This window comes from Myxine glutinosa, chromosome 6 (assembly GCF_964187855.1).
Source record: "Myxine glutinosa chromosome 6, kmMyxGlut1.1, whole genome shotgun sequence".
NCBI lineage: Eukaryota > Metazoa > Chordata > Myxini > Myxiniformes > Myxinidae > Myxine > Myxine glutinosa.
Genome location: NC_136266.1, coordinates 58,738,818 through 58,757,813, shown reverse-complemented (window position 1 = coordinate 58,757,813; position 18,996 = coordinate 58,738,818). Strand labels below are relative to the sequence as shown.

General features: G+C 48.1%; 1 protein-coding gene across 4 annotated transcripts in view; it reads right to left on the bottom strand.

Annotated features, from left to right (window-relative positions):
- Positions 1 to 18,996, bottom strand: part of LOC137429836 (WD repeat-containing protein 76) — a 216,844-nt gene that overhangs the window by 144,949 nt on the left and 52,899 nt on the right. For all 4 annotated transcript variants that reach the window (XM_068120130.2, XM_068120131.2, XM_068120133.2 and 1 more), the window contains exon 5: positions 3,850 to 3,973. In XM_068120130.2, the coding sequence (XP_067976231.2) occupies positions 3,850 to 3,973 (124 nt within the window). The remainder of the gene's footprint in view (positions 1 to 3,849; positions 3,974 to 18,996) is intronic.

Here is an 18,996-nt window from a genome sequence, read left to right as displayed (position 1 = left end):
CTTCTCCACCTTGTCAGGAGAGAAGGACACAGAGTCTAAGAGCAGTTGGGTTCAACTGGGTATGGTGGGTTCAGAGAGGGACGGGTTTGGGACACAAGATTTTGAAGCAAACACAGAGTTGAGGCATTCAGGTTTTTTTCACGTGCGGTGTCAGCTCGGTCACGGTTTGAGGTAAGGGAGGGGATTGGAAGGGGGACAAACACCAGAAACAGATTTGACCAGACGCCACCAGGATTTGGCAGATGGAGACAGGTTTGAGAGTTCAGTCTTGAGAGTAGAGAGATATTGTTTCCTGGCTCTCCTGAGGGTAGACACACTTGTTCCGAGCTTTGTGAAAGGAGCCGAGATTAGGCCGAGAAAAATATATTTCCGGGTTCTGGTCAGCGCGCGCATCGATTTTGACCCTGCGCGTCAACAATGTATTTTTTTCAAATTTGGTATCTACGTTCGCGCACGGTTCTCCCCTACAAAACTGCGTTTCGTTTGTCCAAATCCAACCAGCCGTTCCAAAGATATGAGTAGTTTTGTGTGCCGTGACGTCATGAATCCAATAGGGAAGTTGCATGTGACGTCATCATCTTAGTCACCTGACCGCTTGGGTAGCAAACCATTGCTTCTGCCACCATACGTAATGGCGGCAATTTGAAACTCGTCTCACATATAAATTGCCCCCTACACGATGGTAAAGAGTTGTTGCGCTGTCGGATGTACAGCCCGATTTCATAAGGGATCAGGCTTGTCATTCTACCGTTTTCCGGACGACACAACGCTAAAACCGATTCATAGCTGCCTTGACTGCAGCTCTCAGGTGAGAATATGGCTCATGAGGTTGTTACCTACGCTCGCGAAGCGAAAAGCAGGATTAGGCATAATTTGGTTACGTACATGTGGAGTGCGTGTGGCGTGCGTGTGGCGTGCGTGTGGCGTACGTGTGGCGTACGTGTGGCGTACGTGTGGCGTACGTGTGGAGTGTGTGTTGCGTACGTGTGGAGTGTGTGTTGCGTACGTGTGGCGTACTTGTGGTGTACGTGTGGCGTACTTGTGGAGTGTGTGTGGCGTACTTGTGGCGTACGTGTGGAGTGTGTGTGGACTGTGGAGTGTGTGTGTGGCGTACGTGTGGAGTGTGTGTGGACTGTGGAGTGTGTGTGTGGCGTACCTGTGGGTCCACACGGGTCCACAGGCAGATGACACAGCCTCAGTTTCTCGCAATACCGCGAAAACACCTCAACGGGCAAGCTACGGGCGTAAACCGACAGGTCCGTTTGATCAAACGACAGCTTTCCCGCCATGTTGTGTATGCCACCCAATATGGCGGCTGGAACCGGTTGCCATGGACGACGCTCATGCGATGCAAGGCCTCTATTAGCTGGATATTGTCATTTATTGAAACGAAGACGTTCTTTGTCAGGTTCATGTGAAGCAACCAGAAGGCATAGAGAGCTGCGGGTGGTCTCGCTAGTTAGGCCTGGATCCTATCTCGTTTGTCATGAAGTTGTAAGTGTCTGTGATAATCTGGTGGACTGGGAGAAGAGATTGTGGGAGACCATCAGCCTGTTAGACCACTTGCGCGTGCGCAGTGTTGACGCGATCGACGCATTGGAATGTTTAACGGTACGGCGAGGCGATCTCGAGAACGAAATGGCAGTCTATAATATGGTTGAAGAACTTCATGATTTTCAGAATAAATACATTTTAAAATGACAAGCTCGTGTTCATTATTTACAAAAAAAGGGCCTACAAGTCCCATTGGCTGTCTTTAATTTCTCTCTGGACGGCGCCACGGCAGATGAGGACCACCGCAAGGCATGAGGACACAAAAAAAAACCTCTATATGTGCAATCCATGCTTTCAAAAAAAAAAAAGAAAAAAAAACCACATCGCCGCATCAATTCTGGAACTTTGGTCTGACCAGAGACCAGCAATATATATTTTTTGGCCTTACCTTCAGTTGGATTAGCCTTCCATGAGGTGAAGGCAAGTTGCTTCATGGCAACTGCCTCACCACAAGCTTCAGTGAACCATCGACGGGAGGAAGGGTACGACAACTGAAGACAAGATGGAACTAGAGGTTCCAGGGAACCTGAACTCAACTGGTCTATATCAATATGGTTAGAATATATATATAATAGAACCACAAACTATGTCGTTTATATGTGCTAAAGAGGTACAGTAACGTTGAAGGTATCTCATGTTTAAACAGGTGAAGATATATTGAACGGTTATTGAGTTCTACTCCGGAAACGAAATGTATAACAATATGCACTATGTCCAACTTGTTTCCATGGAAACCAGAAAAATGAAAATTTTCAAATATCTTTGAGTGGCAAAAAGGCACAAGTTTCATCCAATTTGATCAGTATTTGTGATTTTTAGAGCTTGGACGTCGTCCAAACTGATGTTTATGGGTCAAGTCATGTCATAGGTCACGACAAGGTCATTTTTTGGACATCGTCAAAACCCGTAATATATGTGTTGAGGTTTGTTACATACTGTCTACACACCAAGTTTCAGCCTTCTAGCTACATTAGGAAGTACCAGATTGACAAAAATTGATTTTTCAATATGGCCACCCTGCTGCGCCCATTTTTGGGCGTGCAACGCCCAAATGCAATACCAAACTAGTTTATGTCTTAAAGATGCTGCATAACAAGTTTCATCAAAGTTTTTCAATATTTGTGACTTTTAGAGCGAAGACGTCGAATTGTTGACAGACGACAGACGGATGACGGATGACGGACGACGGACACTGGGTGTCCACAAAAACTCAGCTGGACATAGTCCAGTTGAGTTAATAAATCTGTGCATGAGAGAGAGAGAGAGAGAGAGCAGTTTACTTTGGAAGAATTCCGAGGAAGAGTTGATGTCAGAAGCAGTGGAGATGGGAGACCAGTCCAGATGATTGATGGCTGCTTGAAGACCGTGCCAGTCAGCCTGAGTGAAATGCCAGACTCGTCGGTGCTGAGGAGGCTCTCTGAGAATGGCCAGAGAGATGTCCACTTCAACAAAGAAATGATCAGAAGAACCGATTGAAGCAGAAGAAGAGCAGCGGACATTTGCAGGGAAGTTAGTCATAACCAAGTCTAGAAGAGAAGATCCTCCATTGACTGAGATCCGGGTCAGGAAATTGACAGATTGTGTCAGTCCCAATGAGTCACAGAAGTCCTTTGCTGAGGTGCCATGGCTGGTGAGAGAGGCACCCACACCCAGCCAGCTGGCATGACGACAGTTGAAGTCACCACATATGAGGAAGAGAGAGTTGGGATAAGTGGATAGAAGTTGGTCCATGTTGTCAGACAGGGAGATGTAAATGGAGGCGTCACTGTTTGGAGGACGGTACAGAACACATATGAACAAAAAGTGGGAGCGGAGAGGAAGCCGCAGCCAGAGGTACTCCTGGGGGTGGGGTGGGGAGAGGGCAGTGCAAGGAGAGTGAGGAAGAGTCAAAGTCCTCCACCTGACAAAGGGTGGATGAGCTCCGGAAGAGAGCCAACGGCCATCCAGTACTGAGATGGTGTTTCCTAAACAAACCACCCAATAGGGGTAAAAAGAAAATATTTTTCCACCTGGCCCAGTTATCCCCTCCTGCACAGTGGTCATGTGCAGAGGTTTCATTGTTTCAGGACTAGGTGAAGGTTTTGCCAGTGTTTCCTCTTCGTTGCAGCCTTCCGCAAATTAGTGGCTTTGATAAGTCAGAATAAATGAAGGAGAACCAAACAAAATACATTTTAAACGTACAAGTACAACATGGAATTGCAGTTTGTTTATTAACAGTGTGTTACAATACGATCTGGGCTGACAGGATGGCCTCGAGGTACATGAAGTAGGTGAAACAAAAGAATGAACAAGTACCTCTGTAGACGTTGGAGAAGTAGGTTCAGGTGATGGCAAAGGTTTCGTGAGGGCCTTGAAGTGTTCGTTACGCAAGCATGAACGTTTCTCCAGAGAAGCTTCCTTCGGTTCACCACTCCTTACACTGTTGACAACAAATTGAATGGTTGGTGGAACATTAATGAAATATTCTTCAAGGGTGAGGGTCATGCTAGGCCTGAGTTCAAATTAAAAAGACAATGTGTGGTAGTTTTAAAATTCTGCAATATATTGTCGTGCGTAGCCTCCGGTTAATTCCAGAGGCTCACAGATGGACCGAAAACGGCTTTAATTGAGGCGACGGCCAAACACGGACTCAACTATGGACGCGGGAGGAAGAAGGAAAATGGGAGCTGCGGTAAAAGCTTACCTGGAGCGCAAGAAGATATATATACTTCGTGGAAGTCATGTCCATCTTACCTCAGATGGACATGACTTCCGCCTTCCGTGTCCCAGCACCGCGAAGGCCCGGGCCAGCGCCCACTCCAGGCTCCTCGTCGACCCCCACGAGGTCCATGCCCCAAAGTTACAACGCGGGGCTGCACGAAGCAAGCGAACTCCACTCGGGCTCGGACTCACAAGCCAACTCAACCAGGGCAAAGACTGCGAGCCAACTCAACCAGGGACAGGACTCTACTCAACTCGGGATCGCACCGGGACTGCCAGGGCCAGGAATCTGCACGCAGAGTTCGGCGCGCCCTCTTTATCACCTCTGGCGGTGACGTCAGCCTCGGCGTGGCACCCAACCAGAGCCTCGCAGCTTCCCACCGTTTGCCGACCCTCCTCGCGCCTTCCGCATCAACCAATCACAGTCCTCCTGGGCATGGTTATAGCTTGCGCGTGTATCGTGCTACATGGGGCACAGCGGAGATGAAGCTGGCCACGGTCCACGCGGCGAAACCCCGAGCCGGCCCCCTTGCCTGTTCGTATTCCAAAGTCGTCAGGGAAGGGAATTATTTAGTGTTGCAATAAAGAGCCTAAGTGTCTAAATGGGTGCATTGCCAAAAGGGACAAAGGTTTGGCTACCAGGGTGACATACAGGGGCTTTATCTTTTAATCCCGAAACTACCTATCACTCGAACATCCTGGCATGTTCACAGGTACACATCTTAACCCCACAAACCGGACTAAACTTGAAACTTATTACAGGTCAGATTCCTTACCGCGACAGACGAGCACGTTACCACCTATTCAGATATCTGGCCCGACATTTGCTACCCTCCCGACATTATATATATATATATATATATATATATATACACAAAGAATTAAGTTAAGCACCCCCCCCCCCCCCCGTTTTTTTACAACCTCGCACATTACAAGTTTGTTGTCGTCAAAACAGTGTAATATACCCATGATATTGCTATATTTTCTGGAGAAGTGATATTATGGTCACATAAAAACATAACAATCATGCCGTTTTCAATATTTTATTCTGAATAATTTAAGGTGAAATTTTTTGGGAATTTTAGGCATATTTTCACCTCAATTTAAGTATGGAGCTATAGGTCCATCACGGACAGTGTGGATGACGTTTATGTTTTCTAACGTACAGTCATTGTTCTGAGAAGACCTCTAGCGATCTTTGCGTCAATCCCATCTTCATGGATGACAACGCCAGGCCTCACCGTGCGAGACGCGTCCGAGCCTTGCTGGAGCAAGGTGCTGTGACAACCATCCCCTGGCCTGCGTACAGTCCTGACCTGAACCCCCTCGAGCACGTTTGGGACATGTTGGGACGACAAATTGCGAAGATGGTCCCTCCAATAGCCAATCTGGATGAATTGGAACGTGCATTACATCGGGAATGGAACAACCTGCCACAGCAACGCATACGACGGCTTACAGGGTCTATGAGACGTAGGGTTGAGTCAGTGATCCGATCACGTGGGTCCTACACACGTTATTGACGCAAAGATCGCTAGAGGTCTTCTCAGAACAATGACTGTACGTTAGAAAACATAAACGTCATCCACACTGTCCGTGATGGACCTATAGCTCCATACTTAAATTGAGGTGAAAATATGCCTAAAATTCCCAAAAAATTTCACCTTAAATTATTCAGAATAAAATATTGAAAACGGCATGATTGTTATGTTTTTATGTGACCATAATATCACTTCTCCAGAAAATATAGCAATATCATGGGTATATTACACTGTTTTGACGACAACAAACTTGTAATGTGCGAGGTTGTAAAAAAACGGGGGGGGTGCTTAACTTAATTCTTTGTGTATATATATATATATATATATATATATATACTGAAACGCAAAAGAAACTTACCACCTTTGAAACCTTTAAATATCAACAATAACACTGCATGTAGTAAATGTGTGAACTTATTTGTGGACAATAGTGTCCTCACTGTCAGACAAAACGGTCACGGATGGTCACTTGAACCTTCAATGGTCACTTCATAGCACAGCTGTTGAACAGCCGTTTTGACTGTCAGTGATTAGCCAAGGGGTAAGGGATGATTTTAATGAGCTGCACGTGATGTCTTGATATTGGCTTTAAAAAGGCCAGTGCAAAATGGGCATTTCAATCAACATGCCACGATTGTCAAGGGATCAACGGCAGCGTGCCTTGGGCATGCTGCAAGGCGGACTGAGCTACCGTGAGGTGGCACGTCGCCTTGGCTGTTCACACCAGACGATATCGGCCCTGGTGGACAGAGACACCCTCCACAACTCTGCAGATGACAGACCTCGATCAGGGAGGCCAAGAGTCACCACTGCAAGGCAGGACAGGCAGATGGTCCGAAGTCACCTGCGGGATCGATTCCGTCCAGCATCCCGCACTGCGGCAGAAACTCCGGGGCGTGCAAACCCACGGATCTCCAATGATACTGCACGAAGACGACTGCATGACTATGGTCTGACTGCCAGAAGACCATACAGAGGCCCCGTGATGACGGTTGCCCATCGCCGCAACCATCAGAGATGGTGCCAGCAGCATCAGCAGTGGACCTTGGCGCAGTGGAACGAGGTCGCTTTCAGCGATGAGTCAAGGTTCTGTGTGGACAGTCCTGATGGGCGTGAGTGTGTCTGGAGAAGAACTGGCGAGCGATATGCCGATTGTTGCGTGCGTCAAGCCAACAGGTGGGGTGGCCCAAGTGTGATGGTGTGGGCAGCCATATTAGGCCGGTACAGGACGCCACTGGTGGTTGTGGCTGGGAATCTTAACGCCCAGCGGTATGTGGATAACATCCTGCGACCTCATCTGCTGCCATTCCTGCTAGACCACCCAGAACTGAGAACCTTTCAGCATGACAACGCTCGTCCCCATGCTGCTCGCTTTACCACTGCATTTCTCCAAGGCGAGAACATCAACACCATGCAGTGGCCTGCGCTCTCCCCTGACCTGAATCCCATAGAGCACCTGTGGGATGAGCTTGGGAGACGCGTAGTTAGCAGGGCCAGGACACGGGCAGAGCTGCTTCAGACATTGAGGACTGAGTGGGACAAAATCCAGCAGCAATCCATCCAAAGACTGGTAGGCAGTATACGCCGACGATGCACTGCCTGTATCCAAAACAATGGTGGCCATACACGCTATTGAAAGGGGACTGACATTGCACCCTGTGCTGTTCTGTACTGTAGAACAAACTGATGAGATGGTGTATCTTGGTCAAAAACTTGACATGTCATCAATAAAATGCCAATGTTTCAATTGGCAATTGTTGGTTTGTTTTATTTTGAACTGTTACAATTTTATTACATTTCAAACAAGTGGTAAATTTCTTTTGCGTTTTCGGTCTTTTTGAAGTTGGTCAAAATGGTCAAAATGATCAAATTTTTTGGTCAAAATGCCCATTTTGCACTGGCCTTTTTAAAGCCAATATCAAGACATCACGTGCAGCTCATTAAAATCATCCCGTACCCCTTGGCTAATCACTGACAGTCAAAACGGCTGTTCAACAGCTGTGCTATGAAGTGACCATTGAAGGTTCAAGTGACCATCCGTGACCGTTTTGTCTGACAGCGAGGACACTATTGTCCACAAATAAGTTCACACATTTACTACACGCAGTGTTATTGTTGATATTTAAAGGTTTCAAAGGTGGTAAGTTTCTTTTGCGTTTCAATATATATATCTGCAATATATATATATATCTGCAATATATATATATATCTGCAATATATATATATATCTGCAATATATATATATATCTGCAATATATATATATATCTGCAATATATATATATATCTGCAATATATATATATATCTGCAATATATATATATATCTGCAATATATATATATATCTGCAATATATATATATATCTGCAATATATATATATATATATATATATATATATATATATATATATATATATATATATATATATATATATATAATATATAATATATATATATATATATATATATATATATATATATATATATATATATTGTTACAGACGCGGTTTTGGATGTTAGTTTACCGAGCGGTTTGGTATGACCGCGTCTGCACAGTTTACCCGATTATACTCGAACGTTGGCCGAGTCACGCTACGCTAAATCAATGAAGGAAAGGACACAACGGCTGGGTTAGATGACACGACACCAGGGGTACAGTTCTCAAGACCTCCGGAGGAGGTTATAATATGGGATATGCGGAACGTTTAGATTACAAGGACAAGAGGGACAGCATAGGAAGGTGGGCACTTAATCACGGTCTTATAGTAGCCCCGACAGACCACAGATAAACAGGACAAAACTGACTCACACAGGGATTGATGGCAAGGAAGGGCAGGTAGTCCAGGCTCAAGGTGCACCTTGGCTCAGGGCAGAATCGACCCGGTCCGGTCCAGAGATGCGGGAGGTCTCTCAGCGCTCGGAAGTGGCGACTTCTCTTTCCAAGCTGGGGGCGCATCTCTCACGTCACCTCCGGTAAGTGGCTACGTATATCCAGCGGGGAGTGACACGCCCTCGGCTCGTTAGCTCCGCCCCAGATGGAATCGGCCCGCCGCTTCTTATTGGGTGCGGGGGGGGGGGGGGTTACCGGGCTCCGCCCTTGACGAGGAGCTGGCAGTCAGCCCCTTCGTGGTAACCCCATCGGAGCACATGGGCAATGGCGGCTAACCAAGCCGGAGGGAGGACGCACACTCCCCGCGTGCTGTTGTTGTAGTTGTTGTTGTTGTTGTAGTTTCATGAGGAAGATGGGAGGAGGTATGGGGAGGTCCTAAACTCACTACTGGTGCCATACAATCACATTCTGGTGCAACGAAGAGTCAGAATTAATGGGAACGAGTCCTTAACTGACATAGACTAAGAATAACTAGCAAGATGTCCTATAGTTGTCTACGTGAGATGCGGTGAACCTGGGCACGACATTTAATGGGGGAAAAAGGGGAAGGTCGGTTCTACAGAGTGTTGTTTACAGACAATGGGACTAGGGAATGGGGGATTGGGGATAGTTGGGGAGTATTGGGGAAATAGGGGAATATTTACAAGCGGATATGGAGGCCAAATCCCATATCCGCAACATTGCACCCTTCACCCTTCTCTACCCTCGGGGCGTCCCGACCCGATAAATTTTTACCTACTTTAGTGTGGCACTCAGATGTAGTTCCCTCTACTATTAACTCTACCCTGAGTGCGACAGTTTTACAGATGTTCACAAATGAGTAAATATGTCCCCCTGCGACGTTGCACCCTTCTCCTCACAGAAACACACCCACAGGATAACCGAATCGCGGAAAGAATTCTCAAACTAAACATACAGCCGGTAGGGAGCATTATTTACACAAGACTACGCTGATATTTACACTACGATCCAGGACCTGTTTTTGGAGGAACACATGCAGATGTTATGCATAGAGAGAGCACGCATGCCAGCATCGATACACCAACCCACGAGTGCTCTGTGGCCTTACGGCCTTTAATAATGTGCAGAGCACCCCTTCCAAGCACCAAAAGCACCACCCCATACATAGTCAGCACCATCCGGTGCACCAATAAAATGTTTATAGTCACCGGTGGTGTCGCAGCCGGCCGATGTTCTGCCGCTGGTCTTGCCTTCGTGTGGTGCACTTGGCCTTCTTGCTTCTTTAAAAATAAAGAAAGGCGCCAACCGCGTCCATTTCTAAATTGTGGCCGTCAGGGGGCCAACTATTAGTGGTTCACCTGTATGGCATAGGTGCCACGTTGACCAATAGGTCCATCCACGGGTGGTGCTTGCCCGCAAGAGAACTGCGGTCCATGGTGGGCGGCCACAAAAATTGCGGTCCATATGGTGTATCGATCCCGGCAGCAAGCAGCGAAAGTGCAGGCCCACAACTGCGGAGCCAGCACCTCTCTCTCTCCTCTCTCTCTGCCCCAAAGCCAGATCCTCGGAGGTGGGAGACAAAAGAAGAAGACAAGTGAGTAAGGTGGTAAGGGCGCAAAAGTGCACGCAACATTAGGTAATGCACACTAGGGGCACATGGGAACCAGGTGAGACAGGTACGTTCCTACCGTACGCCCCCCCCCCCCCCCCCCCCCCACCAGGTAACCTACATGGCCCCTCCCTTACCCCTTACTGTATCCACAAAACACAACACTACCCATAAACATCTATTTTACAAATCAACAAACGTCCCTACTGTCTTCCCCGTTCCTCCCATAAACCAAATTCGTCTTCTCTCCCTCCTAACCAATCAAATTTGCCATTTTCAACTCTCATCAAAATTTGCCATCTCCAACTCAACATCATAATTTGTCATCACCAATTCATCATCAGTCCCTCCTAAGGAGGGAGAGATGGAATCACCCCAATGTCTCATCCACGTCGTGATGCGTCTCACCAATCCAACAGCAATTCTCATTTCCTGCAACAGAACAAAGAAAACACAGGTGTGGAGTCATCATCATCACCTCAGGTAAGTGGCTGCGTATGGTGCGACAGGTTCATCAATCCTAACTATTTCCTAAATGACTAACAACTTTACATTACCCGGGGTCTTTCCCTGCCAATCCATTGGCCAACTTACACTATGGGTTCTAAAAACCAATTCCCATTGACCAAACTGTGGTGCTTTTCAATTTGGGGTCTCACTCCCCCGATTCATCTCCCGGTGCCCTCGCACAATTTCTGGGCCGCGACGTGTAGCTCTCCCAACAGGTCTACCCACCTGCACACCTCCACCACTGCAGTTGCCTCCGAGCTTACCTGCTCCTTACCCGAACCTAACTACCTGGGGAAGGCCCTCTGGCGCTCTCCCCACTCGGTGCCCTCTCTGGCACTGGGCTACCCGGGTCCGTCCTCCGGATCCTCGGGCCCCATCCACAACTACCGGCTCCGAGAGCCCACCTGCGGCCTCACCTGGCCGACATCCTCACAGTGGTGGAGTGCCCAACCAACTACACACAGGCTACACGCCCAGCCATTTCCACAACACTAATGCACCCATCCGCAATACCATTCTGCAACCGCACCACAAATGCCAATATCCAACCACAATTTACCTATACCCTCTACCTAACACTTACACTACCCGCCCCGGGTACTCGTGAAAGGGGTCCACTCTTCCCCCATCCACACCTTCGCACCATGCACACCACTCCGTACCACTTACTCCAACTCTCTCCACACACCTGTACTTGCACACCTGTGCTCTCACACCTGGTGCCACCTGCACCCTTCTCTCCCCAAGCGCATTCGCGCTGATCCACACACTCACTACTCATACACTGCTCCACACACCTGTCCAGTTCTCACACAGCATCATCTCATCTAACTACTCCCCTCTGAAACTTGCGCTTCCCAGTCGTCCCTTTAAACTATTGCGCTCCCACGTCATTATCATCCACACTAATCTACCTGCGTCCCCACTACAGGTATCAGTCACTAACTAAACTTAACGTTACCTAATGTCATCTTCGCTAGATCCCTATCAATATCCTAACCCACCCGGGCTAGTTTTCACTGCCATACACCCCATAAGCTATTGCGCATTTGCCCCACCATGGGAAGGGTGGCAGGGATGCCACCCTTACCCACCGGGCCCATCGCTCACTACCAATTTTGCACATCAAATTTCAACAAATCAAAAATTTGCCAATCACTACCCATCATCTGCCAATCATTACTGCCAATCCTTTGCCAATCAAATTTTGTTTTTTTTCTAATTTCGGGGCCAAAACACTAACCTCATCACACAGTCTACTCCTAATGCCTCTCGGTGCGCCAATTCCTATCCAAAGCCCGGCTTCGTAAAGCCAAGCCATGAATGCGGGTTGTTTGGTGCCAGCGGCTGGACACGGCCCGCATTCGGTGCAGGGAAGGAGGTTTACCCGGGCCGAGATCCCACGCACCATCTCGGCGTGGAGCCATCCAATGTCCCGATCTCGACCTGCCGGAATGCCTCAACAAAAAGTGGTCGCCATGACGACCCTTCCTATCCAGCCGCCCGCTCCGCCTAGTGGAGCACGGACGCGGCCGTTCAAAGCGAGGCCCAGCACGCACCGAGGGCCCGATTCGGCTAAAAGTCGCTCTAACCGCTAACCCGTTTTACGTCGATGCTTCACCTGCATGCTTACACCCCGCAGCCCGTTCCTTGCTCACACATCCAGCCGTTCCCATGCTCCTCGTACCTTTCCTTACACACCCAGGTACCCTCATTCCACTCACAGCCTTGGTCACACACCTGACCACCGAACACTTTGGCACACATTCGTTGGTCGCACACCTCACCAACACACCTCTTCGCGCCCCCTCCTCGGTCACCTCCTCTGTGACAATCACAGGTGTGCTCTCATTCGCACACCCAACCACGTGCCTCACTACCAATTCCAGCGTGCATTCCCACTCACGCTCTACCATTCCAGGTGTGCATCCTTCCATTCCAGGTGTACATCCTCGCTCACCTGTCACAACCAACTCACGCTCCTTGTCACTCTCACTACTCTCACCACCACTCTTGACAACGCACTCACCCTTACTCTTGACAGCGCACTCTTTCCCCATGCACCTGTCCGTTACACACCTTTCTCGCGCACACTCTCCCGTCACACCCTCTGTAACACTTACCACACCGCGCTTCCATGTGCTCCCTCGCACACACGCTACGACCGACTCACTCTCGCCAGCACCCTCACTCCTTGGCACGCACTTTTTCCTCACACACCCCAGTCGGACTTTCTCGCACACCTCCTTTTTCGCACACCAGACCTGTCGCACACTTCACCAACGGCCTCTCACGAACACCCGGGTCCATCTCGACCCCCAAGCTTCTTAAATCCCCTGGCGCATCATACGCACGACCATATTGGTCACCACTTACACCGGGTCCTCTTCCTCTTCGCTTCTCCTCCATCACCTGCGAATCCCTCATCCGGTTAATGAGCACATCATCACGATCCGAACACAGACTTTGGACCAATTCTTTTATCTCCTCTTTTATCTCTTTCTTATCCCCTCTCCGTCGCTTCTTAATTTCGCTCACCCCTTCTTCCACTTCTTCTAATTTCTGCTTCACCTCCTTTATTCCCCGGTACGTCTCCTCAAGCTCGTCCTCCAAGGCTACCTTGACCGTTTCCATGTGCGTCCTCACCTGCCGGTCCTTCGTCTCCATTACCTCTGTCACCTCGTCCAACCTCGTTGTCAGTCCCTCACGTACCATCTGACATTCCCTCTTCGTCGCTATCAAGTCATCTTTTAGTTCTTTCTGTGTCGCCTTTAACCCTCCTAATACCGCAGTGTTCCTTTGAACCTGCTCCGTTAGTCCTTTTTGTCCCTCCGTCAGCTGTTCCACCTCCTGCGTCAGGTCCTCTATGCCCCCTTGTAACTTTACAGTCCCCTTTCTCACCTCCTTCTCCATGCGCTCCTTACAGTGCCTCACCTCCTCGCGCACTCCTCCGACCTCCTCACTCACACCTCTTCTGATCTCTTCTCCCATCACTTGCATCTCCTGCCCAGATGCCACCCTCATCTGCTCCATTTCCTCCCTGTGAGCATCCAGTTTGGTTTCTACCCCCATTCTGACCCCCTCTATCTGCTGCCCCATTTGTTTAACTTCCCTTTCCACTTGGTCCCTCATGTCCCTCAATTTGCCTTCCATCCTGTTTTCTAACCCCTCTAACCCCTTTTGCATCCCTTCCATTTGATTCTCTTGAGCGGCCATTCTGTTTTCTACCCCCATTAACCCATTTCTCACCTCTTTTATCCCGTTGTCTAACTCCTCAAAATTATTGTCTAACTTCCCAAATTTCTTGTCTAACCCCTCACCGGTACCCCTCGCTTCGTCCCTCATTACCCCCATTTGGCCCTCCAATCGCTCACCCTGAGCTACCATCCGGTTCCCCATTACCCCCATTTGGTCCCTCATTGCCCCCATACTGTTTTTCATTTCTTCATTATCCTTGTCCATAAGGGCCTTCATTTGCATAAGAAAAAGGTTCAAATCTACCAGCGGCGCTACTACGGTCGCGGGCGCGGTCGTCGTGGCTATGTTCGAGGCGCCATTTTGCGCGCCCGCAACCTCGTGCGCGACGACGCTATTTTGCGAATCTGCTACCCTCACTGCTTCGCTCTCCTCTTGTCCCTCAATTTGGTCCTGGATCGACCCTGCCTCACTCTCTTCTACCGGAACCCAGCCGTCTTGGTCTGCCATAGCGCGACTTTCAAAATTCGGGTTTTTTTTTTTTTTTTTGTAAAACACAATTAAATTTCGCTGTTATAATTTCGAGCGCGTGCAACGCGCTCCGGATCGAATCCCACTTCCCGACACCAAATGTTAGACGCGGTTTTGGATGTTAGTTTACCGAGCGGTTTGGTATGACCGCGTCTGCACAGTTTACCCGATTATACTCGAACGTTGGCCGAGTCGCGCTACGCTAAATCAATGAAGGAAAGGACACAACGGCTGGGTTAGATGCCACGACACCAGGGGTACTGTTCTCAAGACCTCCGGAGGAGGTTATAATATGGGATATGCGGAACGTTTAGATTACAAGGACAAGAGGGACAGCATAGGAAGGTGGGCAGTTAATCACGGTCTTATAGTAGCCCCGACAGACCACAGATAAACGGGACAAAACTGACTCACACAGGGATTGATGGCAAGGAAGGGCAGGTAGTCGAGGCTCAAGGTGCACCTTGGCTCAGGGGCAGAATCGACCCGGTCCGGTCCAGAGATGCGGGAGGTCTCTCAGCGCTCGGAGGTGGCGACTTCTCTTTCCAAGCTGGGGGCGCATCTCTCACGTCACCTCCGGTAAGTGGCTACGTATATCCAGCGGGGAGTGACACGCCCTCGGCTCGTTAGCTCCGCCCCAGATGGAATCGGCCCGCCGCTTCTTATTGGGTGCGGGGGGGGGGGGGGGGTTACCGGGCTCCGCCCTTGACGAGGAGCTGGCAGTCAGCCCCTTCGTGGTAACCCCGTCGGAGCACATGGGCAATGGCGGCTAACCAAGCCGGAGGGAGGACGCACACTCCCCGCGCGCTGTTGTTGTAGTTGTTGTTGTAGTTTCATGAGGAAGATGGGAGGAGGTATGGGGAGGTCCTAAACTCACTACTGGTGCCATACAATCACATTCTGGTGCAACGAAGAGTCAGAATTAATGGGAACGAGTCCTTAACTGACATAGACTAAGAATAACTAGCAAGATGTCCTATAGTTGTCTACGTGAGATGCGGTGAACCTGGGCACGACATTTAATGGGGGAAAAAGGGGAAGGTCGGTTCTACAGAGTGTTGTTTACAGACAATGGGACTAGGGAATGGGGGATTGGGGATAGTTGGGGAGTATTGGGGAAATAGGGGAATATTTACAAGCGGATATGGAGGCCAAATCCCATATCCGCAACAATATATATATACAGACTTGGCATTTAATATGGAATATTTTTATTTTCTTGACTTGGGTTTCCTTTCTGAACTCAGAATATCAATCTGGTGAGTTTCTTTTACGCTTCGGTGATTTCTTTGTTAAAAGAACCATGTCACTGATTGTCTGTCGCAGCAAGAAGTCAATAACAGGGTTATATCACAGGTGGCGTGACAAAATGTACGGACAGGTACATTTGACGATTGGCTTCACAATCGGGTATACAAGGGTTGTTGCGTTCTGTATTAGTGGAAAACAACTGCTGCACATCTACAAAAGTTATTTCCGCTTCCTCTGGAGATGGTCCGTCAACTCGACAATGCTGTTTGCCATGGAGAGGTGGCTTTACGAAATTCCGGCATGAAACAGTGTGCTATTGCTCGGCAGTATGGCATCACTCAAGGTCAGGTGTCAAAGATCCCAAAACGAAATGCTCAGAGGGGTGTCCCTCCTCCAATATTGAGGCCAGGACGTCCCCGCAGAACCACAAGGATGGATGATCGCCAGCTGCACCTGTTAGTCCGCAATGGCCGTACCAAGTCAGCTAATCGGCTTAGGACTGAGTGGCAGCAATTGACAAATGTGCCTGTTTCCAGAAGGCTAATCAACCAATGACTGGTTCAAGCAGGCTATCGTGCCAGGGGTCCCCTGAGAAAGCCACGCCTGACAAGACAACACCGCCAGCGCCGATTGCAGTGGGCCAGAGAGCACCGTTAATGACAGCCAGGACACTGGAATCACGTGATCTTCAGTGACGAGTCTTGATTTCTGGTCTATCATCAATATGGCCACGTCCGAGCGCGCAGACAAGTGCATGAAGCCTCCAACAAAGATTGTATAGTGCCAAGAGTCCAAGCTGGAGGTGGTGGGGTGACCGTTTAGGCTGATTTTCATGCAGGGGGCAAAATTGACCTGGTTGTTCTGAATGGAAACCTGAACCAGTTCAACTACAGGGCCATTCTGGAAGAAACATTGCTTCCATTTGCTCGTGCAGCCTTTCCAGGAAACTTTGTCTTCCAAGATGACAATGCACGGCCTCATCGTGCTCGCATGATCCAACACTTTCTTTCTGACCGTGGTGTAGAGCATATGGAGTGGCCTGACATGTCCACGAATATGAAACCAATAGAGAACTTGTGGGCAGAATGAACGCGTCAAATCAACCACTTGGACCAGCAGCCGACCTCTGTGCATGAATTGCAGCAGGCTATTGTCACTGCATGGCAAGCGATTCCTGTCCAAACCTTGGCAAATCTCGTGAACAGCATGCCTCAACGTGTACGTGCTCTCCTGAATGCTCGTGGGGGTTACACGAAGGACTGAACTGTAATTTTACATCCGTAATCCCAGTCGTAATTTAACTTTTGTTTTTGTTAAAAAAAAATTTGGCCAATGTGCAAAATCGAGATACTTCTGGAAAACGTACAGAAGTTTAACACTGTACTGTCCATGAATTGAGTTCGATATCAGTTTACATCACTTTCAAGGATCAATTAATTTGTTTCGAAATGTCAAATGTGGTTTTTGTTTCTTTTAAAGGTCACATTAACAAAATCTAGAATAATTTCAACATAATTCCAAAGAACTTTTGGTTCTAAGGCATCTTGAAAAGTAAGTTCACCCCCACAAAAAAATATTCCATATTAAATGCCAAGTCTGTGTGTGTGTGTGTGTGTATATATATATATATATATTATATATATATATATATATATATATATATATATATATATATATATATATATATATATATATATATAGATATATATATAGATAGATAGATATATATATATATATATATATATTGATATATTGATATACAGTGGTACCTCGGCTTACGAGTGCCCCAACGTACGAGTTTTTCGGGATACGAGCCGTCGCTCGGGCGGTTTGTTGCTTTGGGATACGAGCCGAGATCCGATGTACGAGCTCAAAAAATTTATTTTTTTGAATTTTCCGGTTGTGGCTTCGGTTCCGGTCACGTGGTTATCTTGCCGTGAAAGCATCTCTGCTTGGATATAAAACACGCAATCGTCGAAATACATGAGCGAGGAATCTCCTTGCTTCAGCCGGTGACGTCATCGGCGGGGATCCCCGCCTCCAGAGTGGCTGGTCACGTGACCGCCAAAGCGTGTCGCGCGTGCGGGTATAATGAGCTACACCTGTGGATCACGTGACCACGGAAGCACGCCTCGCTTGAGAGGCATGGCTTTCGGTTTGCGTTTTGCTTTATAAGGCGCGATAAATGGGCTTTTGAGTGTTAGCGGTTCATGGCGTTGACGGTTCATGACGGTTCATGGCGGTTCATGGCGGTTCATGACGGTTCATGGCGTTGACGGTCAAAAACCCATTACATCAATTTTACCAGGCACTGTACATTAAGTACAGTGGACACCAAATGCACGGTGGAAGGCTAGAAGTAGAAGATCGTCCAAGACAAGTGAGAATAAGCCATACTTTGGAGATGACGTCATTCGCTGGTCCGATAACCAAAGATGTGGTATAAAAAACCAGGTGAGCTAACAATGCAGCAATGAAGGAATTCGGCCAAGGCACCGGCACACAACGACCTACCTACATCGAAAGACTCAATGCCAATGGTGACAGAAGCCAAGACGGCCGGCTTAAACACCGCCGAAAGACCACGGTGTACCAACTTACGATGCAGAACATCTTGCACTTAATATGATGACAACAGGTGCCATCCTCTGACGTACCATTACAGGTACAGGTACAGTACACGTGAGCACAGAGCAAAAGTTCACTGAAACCGAGATTAAGAAAAAAGAAAAAACACCTCGTGGTCCGTGCTCGATATCCGAGTTTCAATCTTTTCAAACACATGATGCTCTCGGTCACGGTATCTCCTGCGAGCTGCTTCTCCTTCAACCACACAAACAACAACTTCTCCATATCTTCATGGATAGAGGTCCGGAGCTTTGAAATAATCGTAACGCCCTTGGCTGGCGTTATAGCCTTTATGGACTCCTTCTGCTTCAAAATCGTACATATCGTAGAAGGAGTACGATCGTACTGCCTCGCCAAGTCGACAACACGCACACCTCACCTGGCATGCTCTTCTCCTCTGCTTAATAAAACCAGTTTATTTCTTTACATTCTCTTGTATTATGTACAGTATATACGAGGTCGTGCTTGTTTATACATTATTTGTTATTTATAAAGTACATTTTTGTTATTTAAAAGCACCTAACAAAAAAAATTGGTGTTTTTTTTTTGAGGCTGGAACGGATTAATAGCATTTCAATGCATTTGAATGGGAAAATTTGCTTTGACTTACGAGCGATTTGGCTTACGAG